This window comes from Bufo gargarizans, chromosome 4 (assembly GCF_014858855.1).
Source record: "Bufo gargarizans isolate SCDJY-AF-19 chromosome 4, ASM1485885v1, whole genome shotgun sequence".
NCBI lineage: Eukaryota > Metazoa > Chordata > Amphibia > Anura > Bufonidae > Bufo > Bufo gargarizans.
The window spans coordinates 83,139,776-83,159,343 of NC_058083.1; the positions used below are offsets into that span (position 1 = coordinate 83,139,776).

A 19,568-nucleotide genomic window follows, 5' to 3' on the forward strand; every position below is an offset into this window, starting at 1 on the left:
AGACAACTGTGTTGGACCCATGTTCATATATTCCTGCATTGCTGAGAAAAATGATGTCTTAATATATGTAAATTAGCCTCTAGGAGCAACGAAGGCGTTGCCATTACACCTAGAGGCTCCACTCTCTCTGCAACTGCTGCGCCCTCTGCACTTTGACAGGGCTGGAGGGTGATAAAACGTCATCACACCTGGCTTTATCAAAGTGGAGAGGGCGCAGCAGTTGCAGAGAGAGAGGAGCCTCTAGGTGTAATGGTAACGCCCCCGTTGCTCCTTGAAGCTCTTTTGCATATAAAAAACATAAATGTTTCTCAGCAATGCAGGCACATATGAGCATGGGACCAACACAGTTGTCTTCACTGCCAAGTGCACATGTAACAGGTAAAATCTCTTCCGGTCATGTGGTGGTCTTACAAGTACACCCCATTCACATGTAGCAAAAAAAACTTCTGCATGGAAAAACGAGCACACTGTGGATTTGCAGATCCTCGGCACGTTATAATTTGCAAATGCTTCAGATTTTCATGTGTGTATTTTACACCTTCAATGTATGGAGGTGAATTCCGCATGAACATGTTCTCAGCCTAATTGCTTCTTATCTACTGGAAGGAAACTGAAGATTTCTATTGAATGACTGCAAGCAATGATATTGATTCATAAGAAATTACATTCTGTAATTATCATTCAAGATTGGATGTGGATGACACATGCTCCTTCAACACATTAACTGATAAGGAGAACTCTGAATACTTGTATAGACTTGGGGTGAATTAAATTGACACTGAAGGTGGGTTTACACGGGCTGATATTCGGGCAGATTATCCTGAACACTCGTTCCAAAAGAATTGCCCATCTGAACGTGCCGCCAATCACCTGATGAACGAGCAGAATACTCATTTTTCGGGTGATCCTGTCATTCGTGCAGACACGTAAATGATCATTTCTGGGCAGCAGATCGTGCCGTCTTCTGCCGAGAGACCAAGCAGCAGTATGAGGATGAGATCGCATTAGCCATCCCTTGTCCTCATTGCTGCGGAGGAGATCGCTGCATGGAAATACCGCTTTCTCCTTCACTGAATGAGCAGCAGGAACGCTTACTTTCTGACAATCTGCTGCTCCTCGGCCCATGTTAACCCACCCTTGCTGGTTTGCTGGTCAGAGTGACTGTCGCACAGTAAATAAGCCTGCGGCTGCGTTTAATTATGCCTTTGACTGGGCGGTCTTCGTGCAGCATCAGCAGTTCTACAAGAATTATAGACTGCAATTGATGCAAAGTGGTGTGAATGGGTCCCGATAAGCTGGATAACTGTAACATACAGTGCTGTGAAGTATTTGCCCCTCACCCAATTTGTCACATTTTATATGGTCACTGTCGTTTCATTAAACTTTGCATACATATGCATGATGGTCCGTGAAATTGCGGCACGGACAGCCTTTAATATAACTGCCTATTCTTGTCCGCAAAGCGCGGACAAGAATAGGACAGGTTAAATTTTTATTTTATTTTTTGCGGACCACGGAACGGAGCATCGGATGCGGACAGCACACAGAGTGCTATCAGCATCTTTTGCTGCCCCATTGAAGTGAATAGGTCCGCATCCGAGCTGCCAAAACTGCGGGTCTGATGCGGACCAAAACAATGGCCGTGTGCATGAGGTCCTTTTAGGCCATTCAGATGTGTGCTTTGGATAAAGTTTTGTAAAAAGGTTCCACCTTTTTGATTCATCAGTCCATAGAAAATTGGCTCAAAAGTCTTCGGTCATCTTGTTTTTTTTTATTTAATCAAATATGAGATGATCCTTTGTGTTTTTCTTTTTGGTCAGCAGTGGTTTGTAGCTTGCAGCTGTCCCATTGATGCAATTTTTGTTATGGGTGTAATTTATTGTGACATCATGTACATTGACCTTAAATGTTCTTTAGATGATGTTCTGGCTTCTCTTGTGACCTCCTGGATGAGTAGCCGATGTGCCCTTGGTGAAATTTTGGTATGCTGGCCATTCCTGTGAAGGTTTACCACTGTTTTCTCTTTGTGGATAGTAGCTTTTAGTATGGTTTCAGTGGCATCTGGATTTGAGTTTCTTAAGAACATGGCATCATGTGCTTCTTCTAGCCTGCTTCACATTCCCAAACAGGTTACATTTAAAGGGGTTGTCCCTTCTCGTTAGGATATGCCCCCATTGTCTGAAAGATGTGGGTCTCACCTCTGGGACCCGTACCCACAAGGAGAACTGAGCGGGGAAAGTGGTGGCCGGAGGTCCAGCCACTGCTCCCATTCATTTCAATGGGGCCAACGGAAATAGTGCTGGCTCGGCTATTTTTGGCGGCCCTATAGAAATGAATAGAGGGTGCATGTGCAGTTCGCCCTCCACAATCTTCAGGGGTCTGTTCTCGAGTTGTTTTAGATTCAACAGGTCTGGCAGTAATGATGCCTGGGTGGAGCTCTCTGCCAGAGAAGGTGGTGATGGTGACCTCGGACCACACTAGTGTTCCTACACACTTAAATTTTGCACTGGCAATTTTTTTTCCCCAGTAAGAAAATTCCACAATAAACCCCCCCCCCCCCAAAATTTTTTTTTTTTTAATATATTTTTTTTCTTATTGCAGATTTTTTGCTAGCACTTTCTTAATGCTGTTTCCACCTAAAGAGAAGATGTCAAAATTGCTTAAAGCAGTACAGCATGCAATGTTTTTTTTTTTTTTTAGGGTTGTGTTCACATGATCATTTGTGATGTACACGTAGCTCATACTTTGACAAAGCACCCAGTGTACACACTCTAATATGTATTTTATTTATCTTTTTCCAGTTCTTGAAGATCAGTACAATCCACAGTTAATTCGAGACCTTCTCCATGACCTGGGCTCCACCCTGATCAGGGAAGTCGGCCGATGTGTATTGATAGGCAACATCAACATCTGGATTTCTCGGCTGGAGATTATTCTTTCATGGCAAGAGCAGCTCATGAACCTGCAGATCAGTCCGGTATGACTGTGTTTAGTCTTTTTTGCTTGTCTACATTCATTATCTCCCTCAGTCTTTAGAGACATTATATATAATAATCCAAAAAATAGAGCAGCACTCCAGGATAATGTGGAAAATAGTGGTTTATTCATCCATTGGTGACGCAACGTTTCGGCTCCAACATGAATCCATCTCAAGGTTTGAGATGGATTCATGTTGGAGCCGAAACGTTGCGTCACCAATGGATGAATAAACCACTATTTTCCACATTATCCTGGAGTGCTGCTCTATTTTTGGGACTGGATTTTTGGGTAAGCTTGCACCTGCAGTATTGTTTGTTGGTGCTGCCTTACTTTTTACTTTTTCTGTGTGTAAAATATATATATATTTATTTTATTTCAGATACTTGGCAATGGTCTAACCCTATGCGATCTACCACAACAAATGAAAAGCAATATCCTCTTCAGATTTTCTGATGCCTGGGATATAATCAACCTGGGTCAAATGACCCCTTCATGGCATATGCTTAGCGAAGACCACTATCTCTGGAAAGAACTCTGCAAATACCACTTTTCGGAGAAAATGGTAACTGTTGTAGTCACTGCAATTTTCTTGCAGTTTTAAGGATTTTACAGGAAGAAATGATAATGTAGTCTTTCTCTGAACAAAAACGCATGTTGAGGAATACCAAGCCGCCTTAAGCCTTATCTGATTTAAACAGAGTGTCCCGTAAGATGAGACATCTAATACCCCAAAATAAAGATGTCTGCCTCCTTCCTAGATCCAAGACCATATGTAGTGCCTGGCATGTGGCAAGACATGCCTGTGATGTGGTGGAAAGCCCTGCTTTCAGGGGCGGACAGGCCATAGACCCTACAGGGAAACTTCCCAGTGGGCTGATGCCCAGGGATCCACCTAAGCCCTCCTTGCAGCCGGCCAGTGGCTGTTTTTTGGGATGTATTTTGTGTTACTGAGGCAGCATTTTGTAATGCACTGTGGTATCTGGCTCTGAGGTGGTATAATGTGCCGCAATATGGTATTGCTGACCCTGCCGACTTGTGTTGGGTTCCTATTGACAGAAGGCAGGGCCAACTACATAATAGTGCCACTTTTATATCTTTTTCCAGGGCCACTTTAAGTTCCCAGTCCGTCCTTGTCTGCTGTCATGTGGTGTCACTGTAAATTGACACCGCTTTTACATTGCTTGCTAAAAGGTGTGATCCTATGAATATACCAGAAACGTACAGATCGGAAATGTCATAAATGTCCAATAGGAGCAGATCTGTCTCAAGAACAGATCCCTGCCATGGATGGAGAACAGTCCACTCTGTTCACTTCTGTGGGACATCTGAAAATAGCCCAGTGCTGGCCTGGCAATATTAGGAAGTCCCATAGCCGTGAATGGAGCCGATGCAGTGCTAGCACCTCGCAGCAGGACCCCATGCAGGTCCCAGAGTTTGGCACCTATTGGACATTTATGGCATATCCTATTGATATGCCATGAATGTCCAGATGGAAATGCGTTTTTTTTTTTTTTTTTGGACTGTACCTTTTTGATGGTTAAAACTACTGTGTACCAGCATGCAGGTTCAGTTTTCAGTGATCTGGCGGCAATCTCCAGGCATATTATAGAGCAGGAGGAGCTGAGCAGATGGACAGCATGTGCGTAAACAGTCTGTATAAGGCCTCTTTAACACGACCGTATGGCTTTTTCAGTATTTTGCGGTCCGTTTTAAACGGATCCGTTGTTCCGTTTTTTGTTTCCGTTCCGTTTTTCCGTTCGGCATATACAGTATACAGTAATTTCATAGAAAAAATTGGTCTGGGCATAACATTTTCAAAAGATGGGTCCGCAAAAAACGGAACGGATACGGAAGACATACGGATGCATTTCCGTATGTGTTCCGTTTTTTTGCGGATCCATTGACTTGAATGGAGCCAAGGAACGTGATTTGCGGGCAATAATAGGACATGTTCTATCTTTGAACGGAAATGCGGAAACGGAATGCACACGGAGTACATTACGTTTTTTTTTTTTTTTTTTTTTGCGGAACCATTGAAATGAATGGTTCCGTATATGGACCGCAAAAAACGGCCTGCAAAACGGAAAAAAAAAAAGACTGTTGTGTGAAAGAGGCCTAAGGCTGTGTTTGATTAATGATTTCCATCAGTGATGATGAGCCAAAACCAGGAAGGGAGCCTCCACAGCTATAAGGTATAATGGAAATATCTGCTCCTCTGTGGAGACTCCCCTCCTGGTTTTGGCTCATTATCACTGATAGTTTGAAATCGGCCTAAAGGCCTTAGGCCGAATGCACACGGCCGTGTGCGGGCCGTGGAACCGCGGCCTGGATCCCTGCTGAGAGCAGGAGCGCACGGCGTCATTGGTTGCTATGACGCCGTGCGCTCCCTGCTGCCGCTACAATACAGTAATACACTGGTATGATCTATACCAGTGTATTACTGTACTGTGGCGGCAGCAGGGAGCGCACGGCGTCATAGCAACCAGTGACGCCGTGCGCTCCTGCTCTCAGCAGGGATCCAGGCCGCGGTTCCACGGCCCGCACACGGCCGTGTGCATTCGGCCTTATTCACGCCGTCAGTGATTTGTGAACCAGGTGTGGGTCTAAAAGACAGAACATTCATTATACCTTTTATCTCTGTGTAACTTCCTATGCTGTTTTGGCTTACAGTCGCTGATGGGAACCACTGACCAAACGCTGAGCGTGTGAAAAAGATCTTCCATGTCATTTGTTGATTTGAAATCTCTGCTTTCTATGCTTAGAGTCCAGTGGGACTCCTCTAGAATCCCTATTAGAGGAATAGGGATCCTATTTGGTAACATTTTTGGCACAGTCGCAAACCCTAGTAGCCGAACAGTTATAATTGTAGTAAAGAACTCGTTTTGTCTCGTCCTAAATACGCTGACGATGCTTGTAAATATTTAAAATAAGGCTACTTTCACACTGGCGTTTTGGTTTCCGTTTGTGAGATCCGTTCAGGGCTCTAACAAGCAGGTCCAAAATGGATCAGTTTTGCCCGAATGCATTCTGATTGGAAAAGGATCCGCTCAGAATGCATCAGTTTGCCTTTGTTCAGTCACCATTCTGCTCTGGAGGCGGACAAGCAGCGTTTTGCTGTCCACTTGACGAAACTGAGCCAAACGGATCCGTCCTGGCACACAATGTAAGTCAATGGAAACTGATCCGTTTTCTTTGACACAATCTGGCACCATAGAAAACTGATCCGTCTCCCATTGACTTTCAATGGAGTTCACGACAGTATCCATCTTGACTATGTTACAGATAGTACAAACGGATCCGTTCGTGACGGATGCATGCGGTTGTATTATTGTAACGGATCAGTTTTTGCAGATCCATGACGAATCTGCCCAAAACGCGAGTGTGAAAGTAGCCGAAGGTGTATAGCTGGTTAGGTAGCTGATCGTTCATTCGCTGTGTAAGGTGTGGTGACTGCTCCTGACCCAAAAGCTGGCAGTGTGACTGCAAACAGTTGTGTAATACATGATGTCATCTTGTTTGCAGACAGTGAGTCTTTGTATGGCCATATATGTGCATGGTGGTAGCGAGTGTTTATTACGTGTTCACATTCCAGCAATCACGTGACTGCTTATCACCTTAACAAAGGGTTTCCACGCTAACCTGAAAAATGGACATATAAGTTATGGCTTTTTATATGGGGTTTTTACATTTATAGATTTTTTTTACCATGGTCAGTGTCATTTTAGGTTCGTCCTTGATTTATTAATAATCTTGTTTTTTATTTCTCCTAGTTTTGTAAAGATTTGATCTTCACAGAAAATGGTCATATTGACTGGAAATTAATGTTCTTCACACTGGAGAAGTACTACCCAAAAAGAGAACAATACGGGGATACACTGCACTTCTGCCGTCATTGCAGCATTCTCTTTTGGAAGGTACTTTTTATTTTTTTTTTTGGGTAAATGTTTTATTTTTTTTCCATATGTACGATGGTGAAATAGTTCTGTGCTTGGAGAAGGGGTTTCCCAGACCGAACACAGCTCCTCTGACCTGAACGCATAGCATCATCATGATGCTATTGATTCCTGACTGACCACACATACTGCCAAGACTACAGTCAGGGCCGGTTCCAGCTCTTCTGCTGTCTGAGGCAAAAATTTAAATGGCGTCCCTTCCCATTAAAAAATTGTATAAAAGCCAAGTAGCAACCGAACTCCAAGACTGTCCTGACAGATCTGGGGTAGTACAAGTACAGATAATGTTATCACATGAAGTCCTATGTAACACCACAGGTAATACAGTGATAAATCTGAGTACAGATACTATAGTAGATGTTACCTGCAGTCTTATGTAACAGCACAGATAACACAGTGATGGCTATATGAGTACAGAAAATGTAGTAGTGTTACCTGCAGTCCTATGTAAAACCACAGATAGCACTAGTGTAGATCATGTGGTAGTGTTACTTACATCGTTAGTGTGACTCCATGCTGGCAGCGCTGCCTCTTCCTTTTTCTTGCCCCGCACAGAACGTCCTGATGCAGATGCGTCAAGACATGGGAACACTGTGGGCATGGTGATGGTGACAGAGGCACACAGTGACAGACACATCTGTGCCACCTTCAGTGGTAATACCCTCTTTGTGCTCCCTTCACAGTAGTAATGCCCTCTGTCCCCCTTATGGTAGTAATTCCCTCTGTGCCTGCTTTGTAGTAATGCCCTCTTTGTTAGGGCTACTTTCACATTTGTGTTTTCCAGTATTGAGATCCGTTTAATCCTTATGTATTCTGAATGGAAAAAGATCCGGTCAGGATGTCTTCTGTTCCGTCAGCATTCCGTTTTTGTGATCGGACACAACTGCTGCAAGCTGCGGTTTTGTGTCCGGTCAAAGAAACAGAAAAAAAAAATCCAGCACTGACAACAATGTACTGTATTTTTTGCCCCATAAGACACATTTTTCACCCCCGCCCCCAAAAGGGGAAAAAATGTCCCAGCATCTTATGGGGTGAATACTAATGAGCGCGCTCATTAGTACCATAGGACCAGGAAGCGGTAAAAGCTCTGTACTCACCGCTTCCTGGTCTTTGCCTGACGGTTGCGCACAGTATGAGGGCACTCTGTGACCTCGCGCTCTGCGCGCCAGTTCACAGCACAGCTGACAGCGGAAGGAAGATGATCGCGGGTGGTGAGGATTGGTTTATTTATTTTATAAAGCATGAGACTGCTGGGGGCTGATGTGAGGCATAGGGGATAAGGCTGATATGAGGCTGTTGAGAGGCTTGGGGGTCATTCACATTTCGGTCGGAGCTGAGGTCTGAATGGGGGGGGGGGTTCTGATCTGAGGTCTGATTAACATTGTGGGTCTGATAGGTAGTCAGTATAAAGGCAGGGAGTATAACAACAAACGGTAACGCAAAAATTGAAAATCCTCCAGGGCTGAAAGGGTTAAAAGAATTGACAACCATATAATGCATGGAGAGCTAGGGACATCCCTCTGTTATGTCGTATACCCTAGTAGGACAGCAGGCAGGGGTTGCAATGAGACAACCTGTCTCATAACTGCAGCTTACCCTCCAGGCCACCTTTTTGGTTACATTTTCCCCATTGACTTGGGGACATGTTTATTGATGACCAGTCCTTCTATCAGATTGGCTCCCACTTGAATGGGAGCAGTAACCAGGCCTGGCCGCTACACCATGGACGGAGCCATGTAGTTGTGGTGCCAGAGATTCTAAAAACAGCAGATCATGGCGGGTGTCATAAGCCAAATCTGATTAGTGATTACCTTCTGGGTTAAACCTATTTGAACACAGGAAAATGTATTTTTTGATTTCAAATTAACACATAAAAGATGTTTTAGGGTACTTTCACACTTGCGTTTTTCTTTTCCGGCATAGAGTTCCGTCACAGGAGCTCTATACCGGAAAAAAACTGATCAGTTTTATCACCATGCATTCTGAATGGAGAGTAATCCGTTCAGTTTGCATCAGGATGTCTTCAGTTCAGTCGTTTTGACTGATCAGGCAAAAGAGAAAACCGCAGCATGCTACGGTTTTCTCTCCGGCCAAAAAAACTGAATACATGCCTGAACGCCGAATCCGGCATTTTTTCCCATAGGAATGTATTAGCGCCGGATCCGGCATTCAGAATACCGGATCCGTCGTTCCGGCATGCGCATGCGCAGATCGGCAAAAATGTGAAAAAATGTACAAGACTGATCCGTCTGTCCGCATGACAAGTGGAGAGACGGATCCGTCCTTGCAATGCATTTGTGAGACGGATCCGCATCCGGATCCGTCTCACAAATGCTTTCAGTCAGCGGCAGATCGGCGGATCCGGCGGCCAGTTCCGACGACGGAACTGCCCGCCGGATCACACTGCCGCAAGTGTGAAAGTAGCCTTAACAGGAACACATGTTGAAGTGTCCGCCTTTTTTTTTTTTTTTTTTTTTTTTTTTTTTTTTGTGAAACTGAGGTATTGCCTTCAAAATGATATGGCCACAGCACTGCGAATACCTCCTTTTCAGTATGTTGCCCTGATAGTTATTAAAGGGGTTATCCTGGATAATATAATCTATCCTCCAGATGGACCCCACCGATGTGACAATGGTGACCTGCGTTCCAGCACCCCTGACGCTGATTTAGCTGTTTTACGGAGCCGCCACACTCGCTGAAGCTGTGGTGAGTGCTGCGGCCTCCCGGCAGTTTTACAAGCTCCGCCGCATACATTGTCTAGCGGCAGTGCTCGGTATTGCTGCTCCGCTCCATGGACTTGAAAGGAACTGAGCTGCAACTAGGCCATGTGAGCGCCCAGCCCAACCTCTTCTAACAGGGTCGGACCCCTGCAGATCTGATATTGACGGCCTAGCCTGAAGCTAGGTTATCAATATATTTTCTCAGAAACCCCTTCAAACATGGAGGTTTATGTACAATAATTTTTGTAACAGAAGGCAGTTTTTTTTTTTTTTCAAACCACTAGGTATTTGTCAAGAGGGGGCGTCACAATACATAAGCAGTGATAGGAACATTTCCACCTCCCCACCAGCTCCACAGGTCGATCAGTCAGGTCTGTGCATGGCACTGAATAGAGGAAAAATTAGCACCACCACAAATTGTAGCCCAAATGTCCTCCATACAGCAGAATTCAGGGTCCTGACATGCCTTCCGATTTTCTTCATCAGGGGGTGACATGTCTTAAGTTTTCTGTAGTAACTGTTTTGTAATGCTCAGTAGTCTGATACCTTGGACTTGACCTATGAAGGTTCTTATTGGTCTGCTTGTCTTCTTCTTCATTCCTCTTGTGAAGGATTATCAGCTTGCTCTTTTATTTAAGGTATTTGGTGCATGCTTTATATCTGGATAATGTCCCCTATGTGAGGCCTTTTATATTGTGTTTATGGTCAGTCATTACATGACTTCCTATAATGCTTGTCTTAATCAGCTGCATGTCAATCATCTGCCATCTGCACACCCATCTCACTGCGTGCGTGTGTGTGTGTATATATATTTATATTATAATGTGGAAATTTCTTTAACGGCTGCAGTACACCTTCTAGCTATATGTACCTGCCGTGTCTTACCACGTTCTGTGTGCGTCTATCCTTGCTAACATATCTTACAGGGACAGCTATATTTAGAATGGACTAACTGCCTTAACTGATGCCATATTTATTTATTTTTACTTCTGATATTGACCAGTTGTTTTAACACCAAGTATTTTGTGATCTAACAGAGGTTGCATCTGACACCGATCCTTTTAACTGATACTAAAAACTTAAAAAAATAAAAAAAAGTCCTCTGCCTACACATCCCTTGCCCAAAACAAATGAGCACACCATTTTTGCTATGTTTTGCATTGTTTCCATGTAAGGGTTATAATGGATGCACAGATCTTCAAGGCAATTGTCAGGAAGGAAGCTTTCCTTCTCGCCAATCACTTGCTCACTAGCGGAGGAGACTGATACTATGAAATGCAGCGATCTCCTCCACAGTATGAGGGGCGATCACTAATGCCGTTGCTTGCCCTCATACTGAATCGCTGTTTGCCTGCAGCAGATTGTTATTACACGACCCGATCTGCCGCCATAACCCGCTGAAAGATTCCAATTTGCTCATTCATCGGGTAATTGCTGGCAGTATTACACTGCCAGATCATTGCTAACTAGTGTTCATATGAACGCTTGTTATTGATGTGACCGATTATCTGTGCATGTAACATAACCTTAAGAATGAGAAACGGATCAGAAAAGTGGTGTGAAAGAGCAAAAAAACCTTAATGTGGAAGCATGAATATTTGTATTTTCATTGAATAAACATTGCAAATACAGTATATGGGTTTTGCTCACATTTCCATTTTTCTTATATAAATGCACCGATTTATTTTTTTTTTTTTTTTTTTTTTTTTAAATGGTGTACAGTTTTGTTTTTGGCTATGCAACACGTTCCGTCAGATTCATATTGGTACCTGTTTCACTGTATTAAAGGCAATGGGCTGAATGTAAAAATGCATGTTCCATGTATACAGTTTTCTTTACATCCGTATTTCGGCAACATTACAAGAACAAAAAAAGTTAGCTTTTGTTAAATCAAAATCTGGATTAAATAAATGGTACAACTTGTAGCAAAATACGAGGGGGGGGGGGATCTAATACAATACAGAACTAAAAACCCCTCATTTTTCACATCTGTATTTGATCAGAACTTTTATAACCAAGTGGGAGGAGCCTCTAGGAAACCTGACTAGGGGTATCAGCCGTACCAGAGACGCTCACACCTAGTAGTGATTTCCTGAGACCATATGACTGCATTGTTCCCCTATAGACAGCCACAGAAACGAGCTGTTACTGCGAGGGGCTCTCCTTACAGGGACCCCGCTGGAGTAAATGTCCCCAATAAATGATTGCAGTGCCTCCAGGGCACTGGCAGGAGTGGAACCAGAATATAATGTCCTATTCGCACTACCCCGGATGATGAAAAGGATTTTTGTACTGTTCTCCTCAGCCTCTTTTTAGTTCTGTCAGAAGTTTCCCATGGTCGAAACTGCTGACAGCCTCCTTTTTAATGTTTCAATTGATTACAGAGCCCTGTAATATTATTGTGCCATTGGAAGTGTTACTTTGCTTTGGTGACCTCTTGCATAGCCGCTTCCAGTGCTGGGATGGCTGTAACACCAGTGTTTTTCTTGTCAGGACTCGGGCCACCCCTGCACGGCCAACGATCCCCGGAGCTGCCTTACACCCGTCTCCCCGCAGCACTTTATTGACCTCTTCAGATTCTGAGGGCACCAGTCACTTTCTTGACGACAGGAACTTTCTTTGTTTTAATGAGGCAAATATGGAATTGTTTTAAAGCACTTGTTAAGAAAGAGATAAAAAAAATATATATTAATGTGTATGAAAATGTATTATGGTACAAATAGGAGAGACCAAATCTTTTAATGTTTTTATATGATAATGTCATTGTATGTTTTATCTTGTGTCCTGATTGCTTGGCCCACACAAAGGGGTTTAATGAGCAGGTCCCTCAGGATTAGAAAACCCCTTCTAAGAGTCCTTGAGTTGTCCCCAGCCAATCCTTGCACACTTTTGATTCTGGGCAAGCTAAGTGACACCCAGTATACCTGATTCTGCAGCTCCTGTCAGTTGTTGGGCTAGTCCTGCCAGCATGAATCCACTCTCCTGCAGTATTGCCATTCAGAACTGTACTGAGCGGCGAGCCCCATAGGAACAGTGGGCATGTATCTAATCCTCCAGCTCGCCCAGAGACTAGGTGTAGACACTCCACTTGTGTGAGGCTCTAGTTCAGGGATGGCCAACCTGAGGCTCTCCAGCTGTTGCAAAACTACAACTCCCAGCATGCCCAGACTGCCTACAGCAGGGCATGGTGGGAGTTGTAGTTTTACAACAGCTGGAGAGCCGCAGGTTGGCCATGCCTGCTCTAGCTTGTGTGCAAATTATTTTGTCCTTGCACTTTTATGTTTCATGAACAGCATTTGGCCTGTCTGACTGCAGAAATGTCAGATTTTTATTTATTTTTTCCCCTTCCCCATTGTGATGGCAATGAGCCTTCAAACATGTACAGCGGGTTATTTACACAAGGAAGCGATTGTTAGACGCAATTGAAACTCGTCCAGTTAGCCAAAGTCATAGTTGTGTAAACCTACCTTAAGGAATGGCATAATATAAATCCCCATGTCAAGGGTTTTTATCTGGCATGGAGTTACATGAGGTGACAAACACTCCTATACATACACCAGTTACTATAAATAAATATATACAGTTGTGTTCAAAATAATAGCAGTCAGACATCACTAACCTGATCAATCACTGGTTTTGGTAGAAATTATATTTCTACATGGCAAATAATTTACTAGCAGGTGTAGTAGAGTAATGACATTCATGCTGCTGATTCTGTGTAATTGAATCACTAATTGAAAGGGGCATGTTCAAAATAATAGCAGTGTGGAGTTCAATAATTGAGGTAATTCATTCTTTGAAAAACAGGTGGCAATTATTGCCCTTATTTAGGGAAGGAAGGCAGGCAGCAAATGTTGTACATGCTGGTTACAGTGCATTTTTCTCTGAAATTCTGAGGAAAATGGGTCGTTCCAGACATTGTTCAGAAGAACAGTGTACCTTGATTAAAAAGTTGATTGGAGAGGGGAAAACCTATATAAAGAAGTGCAGAAAATGATAGGCTTCTCAGCTAAAATGATCGCAAATGCTTTAAAATGGCAACCAAAACCTGAAAGATGTGGATGAAAGCGAAAAACTACCATTCAAATGAATAGAAGAATAGCCAAAATGACAAGGACACCGCCAACAATCAGCTCCAGGAAGATCAAAGAACCTGTGAGTACTGTTACAATTAGAAGACGCCTACAGGGAGTGCAGAATTATTAGGCAAGTTGTATTTTTGAGGATTCATTTTATTATTGAACACAACCATGTTCTCAATGAACCCAAAAAACTCATTAATATCAAAGCTGAATATTTTTGGAAGTAGTTTTTAGTTTGTTTTTAGTTTTAGCTATTTTAGGGGGATATCTGTTTGTGCAGGTGACTATTACTGTGCATAATTATTAGGCAACTTAACAAAAAACAAATATATACCCATTTCAATTATTTATTTTTACCAGTGAAACCAATATAACATCTCAACATTCACAAATATACATTTCTGACATTCAAAAACAAATCGGTGACCAATATAGCCACCTTTCTTTGCAAGGACACTCAAAAGCCTGCCATCCATGGATTCTGTCAGTGTTTTGATCTGTTCACCATCAACATTGCGTGCAGCAGCAACCACAGCCTCCCAGACACTGTTCAGAGAGGTGTACTGTTTTCCCTCCTTGTAAATCTCACATTTGATGATGGACCACAGGTTCTCAATGGGGTTCAGATCAGGTGAACAAGGAGGCCATGTCATTAGATTTTCTTCTTTTATACCCTTTCTTGACAGCCACGCTGTGGAGTACTTGGACGCGTGTGATGGAGCATTGTCCTGCATGAAAATCATGTTTTTCTTGAAGGATGCAGACTTCTTCCTGTACCACTGCTTGAAGAAGGTGTCTTCCAGAAACTGGCAGTAGGACTGGGAGTTGAGCTTGACTCCATCCTCAACCCGAAAAGGCCCCACAAGCTCATCTTTGATGATACCAGCCCAAACCAGTACTCCACCTCCACCTTGCTGGCGTCTGAGTCGGACTGGAGCTCTCTGCCCTTTACCAATCCAGCCACGGGCCCATCCATCTGGCCCATCAAGACTCACTCTCATTTCATCAGTCCATAAAACCTTAGAAAAATCTGTCTTGAGATATTTCTTGGCCCAGTCTTGACGTTTCAGCTTGTGTGTCTTGTTCAGTGGTGGTCGTCTTTCAGCCTTTCTTACCTTGGCCATGTCTCTGAGTATTGCACACCTTGTGCTTTTGGGCACTCCAGTGATGTTGCAGCTCTGAAATATGGCCAAACTGGTGGCAAGTGGCATCTTGGCAGCTGCACGCTTGACTTTTCTCAGTTCATGGGCAGTTATTTTGTGCCTTGGTTTTTCCACACACTTCTTGCGACCCTGTTGACTATTTTGAATGAAATGCTTGATTGTTCGATGATCACGCTTCAGAAGCTTTGCAATTTTAAGAGTGCTGCATCCCTCTGCAAGATCTCACTATTTTTGACTTTTCTGAGCCTGTCAAGTCCTTCTTTTGACCCATTTTGCCAAAGGAAAGGAAGTTGCCTAATAATTATGCACACCTGATATAGGGTGTTGATGTCATTAGACCACACCCCTTCTCATTACAGAGATGCACAGCACCTAATATGCTTAATTGGTAGTAGGCTTTCGAGCCTATACAGCTTGGAGTAAGACAACATGCATAAAGAGGATGATGTGGTCAAAATACTCATTTGCCTAATAATTCTGCACTCCTTGTATGTGAAGCCAAGCTATCTGCAAGAATCCCCCGCAAAGTCCCACTGTTGAAAAAGACATGTGCTGAAGAGGTTACAATTTGCCAAAGAGCACATTGACTGGCCTAAAGAGACATTTTGTGGACTGATGAAAGAAGGACTGTTCTTTTTGGGTCTAGTGGCCGGACACAGTTTGTCAGACGACCCCCCAAACACTGAATTCAAGCCACAGTACACTGTGAGGACAGTGAAGCATGGTGGCGCAAGCATCATAATATGGGGATGTTTCTCATACTACGGTGTTGGGCCTATTTATCGCATACCAGGGATCATGGATCAGTTTGAATACATCAGAATACTTGGAGGTCATGTTGCCTTATGCTGAAGAGGAAATGCCCTTGAAATGGGTGTTCCAACAAGACAACGACCCCAAACACACCAGTAAACGTGCAATATCTTGGTTCCAGACCAACAAGATTGACGTTATGGAGTGGTCAGCCCAGTCCCCGGATCTTAATCCAATAGAAAACTTGTGGGGTGACATAAAAAATGCAGTTTCTGAGGCAAAACTAAGAAATGGAGAAGAACTGTGGAATGTAGTCCAATCATCCTGGGCTGGAATACCTGTTCACAGGGGCCAGAAGTTGGTTGATTCCATGCAACTCGGATGTACAGCAGTTCTCAGAAACAGTGGTTATGCAACTAAATAGTAGTTAAAGGGGTTGGCCACTATATAACCACTTTTCAACTATATAGTGGGAGGTAGGGTAAAAAGTTACTTTATTTTTTTAAAAAATCTGAATGGTAATGGTTTTATAATTAGCTTAGCCCCGCTCTGCATGCAGCCAGTTCATCCATGGCTGCACGTGCGCTGATTTTCCTAATGAGGGCAGCACATGCCAATGCCAAGCCTGCCACTGGCGCGCTCCCGGCTCCGACTCTGTCTCCACAACCGGCTTATTCCTGTCAAAGTTCGGAGCGGGAAGAAAAGTAAGATTGCGTCTGATCCCCGTTTTGTAAAGAAGAATACAAACACTGCTATTTTTTTTTTTTTTTGTTAAAAAAAAAATTTCTTCATGTTTTGATTTGGAACAGAATGTGTAGTGTTCCTAATGCATTTGTGTGTATGGAAATAAAAGCTATTAGAAGGATTTTGAGCTTTATTCACTTTTTTAAAAACAGTTATTATTTTGAACACAATATGTTACATTTTTATTTATTTTTAAAGGCAGATTTTGCGTTATTTGCTTATAAATACCAAGGCTGTGTGTAACTACATCAGAGAACTAGAATTGCACATACATTTGTTTTGCACTTTCCTAATTGATCCTTTTATATGCTGCTGATACTGTACTTTTTATATGTGAAAGTGCTATTGTTTAACTATTTGAAGCCCACATTCTCAATGAATGTCAATGTCATGACTCAGTCTAAAAGAGAAACCTGTTTTTTTTTACCTCCCAGGCTGATTACTTGGTGGGGCTGTCAGTGCATCATGTAAGTACATAGCCCTATGGAAGGAATGCATGACGACACTGCACCTCCTGCATGCTTCCACTTGCAATGGATGTCCCAAGATGCAAACTTCTTTCCTACCCACAGGATGGGGTCCTTATTGGTGGGGGTCCATCCTGTGACCTCTCAAGATGGGCAGTCTGAGTTCTTGCCAGGACTGTTGCAGATAGCCGAGTATAACCCTTGGCTACCTGAAGAGTCAGTGTGCTACTCCATTCAAGTTGGGGCTCAGAGGACCCCTGTTTCTTGTGATTAGACCCCACCAATTAATTAGATACTTATCCTCTATTCTATGGATAGGGGAGGAGTATGGTTCTTGGGACAACCCCTTTAAGACCTTCTTGTACTTTACATGGACACCATATGGCAGCACATTGAATGGTAATAATGCTGTGTGTTCTCTTTGCACCACAATGTACAGTATTGCAGAATTATTACTGCAGTGCTTTTATAGGAGAATACCGAGGTATTATACTATTCAGGAGGCCTCTGGAAGGACAGTGGGACTATGGATATCGGTGAAGTTAGAAGACGCACATGTAAATTAGTTAACTTGCTGGTAATTTACTTTACTATCTCCCCACAATTTACGTAAAGGGGGTTGTCTCACTTCAGTAAGTGGCATTTATCATGTAGAGAAAATACAAGCTACTTGATAATATATTGTGATCGTCCATATTGCCTCCTTTGCTGTCTAGATTCATTTTTCCATGGTTACAACCACCTTGTACTCGAGCAGCGGTGGTCATGCTTGCACACTATAGAAAAAAAGTGCTGGGCTATGCCCACTCTCAGTCCCAGCCTCCAGAGAGCCTGGCACTTTTTCCTATGGTGTGCAAACACTGCCACCACTGCTGGATTGCAGGGTGGTCGTAATGCCTGGATACAAACAGTATAATGTGGTGGGAAAATGAATCCAGCCAGTAAAGGCAATATGGACAATCACAATACATTAGTAAGTGCCTTGTATTAAACCACATGACAAATGCCAGTTGCGGAAGTTTGACAACCAATAACTCCGTACAGGGGTAATCCATACCAGGCAGCATCTTTTACTGTCCATAATTTCTCCCCCAGTTTGTTCCAGAGCCAAGGACAAGGAAAAGGACCAGATTACTACACTTTTCTCTTTTTAATGGCAAGTGTGTTTGTGTGTGTGTGTGTAGCCCCTCCTTCTCAGTAGTTTCAGAAACTGATAGAAAATATCTGTGTGGAAAATTTGGAGGCCTGCAGATCACACCTGATCACAATGCAAAAGCTAATGGACCAATTGATGTGATGCTAATTACTACCATCTAGTGGACAGAGGTGGTAGTGTTATAACTTCTCGTATGTTATTCTGGAGCATGCATTGCTCCAGTTGTGCTGGTATTAAGTTCGTATTGTTTTGTTTATTGATTTTGAGTTAAAAGGATTTTCTACAATAAATATTGATGGCCTATCCCTTTTGAGATACCATGAATGAGCGCTACAACACTTTCAAAACTACGGGGAGTGAACGTGGAAAAAAGAGCAGAAGATGTCACAGCATTCAGACTTTCACTAATAAAGAGGTGGTGATATATCCGACCCATATGCCATGATTTCCTATTGTGTGGAAGCTTGTTTTTTTATAGTGGGAACAAGTATGTTCGTTACGTAATATCTTGATAATTCAATGTATCAATGTGATTGACTCATGAACTGCATTTCTGGAGGTTATGCAAGTAAATGTTCAGGAGAGTTCCAGGTCAAAGTTTAACTTTTTACAGGGTAAAAGTGCTTGTCTTGTATCTTAATCTGTGTAATTCAGGAATGTACTGAATGAGACTGTCTCTCCAAGGAAAAATTAATAAAAAAAAAAAAAGTAATAAAGCATCCTAACGTGTTTTAATTATATTATCCTATGACCACACGTAATCCATTCTATTCTGATACAGCCGGCAGTAGTTGAAGGGTGGTAGTGGGGGGGTCACATGGCATAACCATGCTTTTATATTGGGCCTCTTTCACACGAGCAATATGAGAAACTTTTTTTTTTTTTTTTCCTGCAATTGTGTTCAGCGTGTGGTGTGTGTTGTTGTTGTTTTTTTTGTTTTTTTCGTCTGGGTTAGGCCACATTCACACTGCAGTTATTTCCATCAGTTTGGGTCCATTCACACGTCCACAAAATGGATCCACATCCATTCTGCAATTTTGCAGGACGGGTGCAGACCCATTCATTCTCAATGGGGCCGGAATGTGCTGTCCGCATTTGAGGATCCGCACTTCTGCATCTGTGCTTCCGTTTCCGCAAAAAAAATAGAACATGTCCTATTCTTGTCCGCAATTGCAGACAAGATTAGGCATTTTCTATTATAGTGCCGGCGATGTGCAGTCCGTAAATTGCGGAATGCACATTGCCGGTGTCCGTGTTTTGTGGATCCGCAGAACACTTACGGACGTGTGAATGGACCCTTATTGTTAACCAAAACAAGGTGAGGGTCAAAAACACAGAACAGGTGAATATCCTTCCATTCTTCCAGATCTCTGAGTAGGCTTCAATAACTGGTGGAAATAACTGACAAAAAAACTGAAGTGTGAATGTGGCCTTAAATGTGTGAAGAATAACACTCAACACCTCTTGGTAACCATCAGTGAAAAACGCATTTCAGTTTTTCACACAAGCTCCATTCACTACTGCGTGAAAAATGTACAATATAGAACAGGC

General features: G+C 42.9%; 1 protein-coding gene across 2 annotated transcripts in view; it reads left to right on the forward strand.

Annotated features, from left to right (window-relative positions):
• The window catches only part of FBXO25 (F-box protein 25), a 33,150-nt gene extending 19,811 nt beyond the window's left edge, over positions 1-13,339 (forward strand). Inside the window, exons 7-11 of one of the 2 annotated variants that reach the window (XM_044289606.1) lie at positions 2,802-2,977; positions 3,359-3,541; positions 6,750-6,893; positions 10,264-10,290; positions 12,146-13,339. In XM_044289606.1, the coding sequence (XP_044145541.1) occupies positions 2,802-2,977; positions 3,359-3,541; positions 6,750-6,893; positions 10,264-10,290; positions 12,146-12,235 (620 nt within the window). In that variant the 3' untranslated portion in view covers positions 12,236-13,339. The remainder of the gene's footprint in view (positions 1-2,801; positions 2,978-3,358; positions 3,542-6,749; positions 6,894-10,263; positions 10,291-12,145) is intronic. The other variant, XM_044289607.1, reaches the window with a different exon arrangement.
• Positions 13,340-19,568: the final 6,229 nt, after the last annotated feature.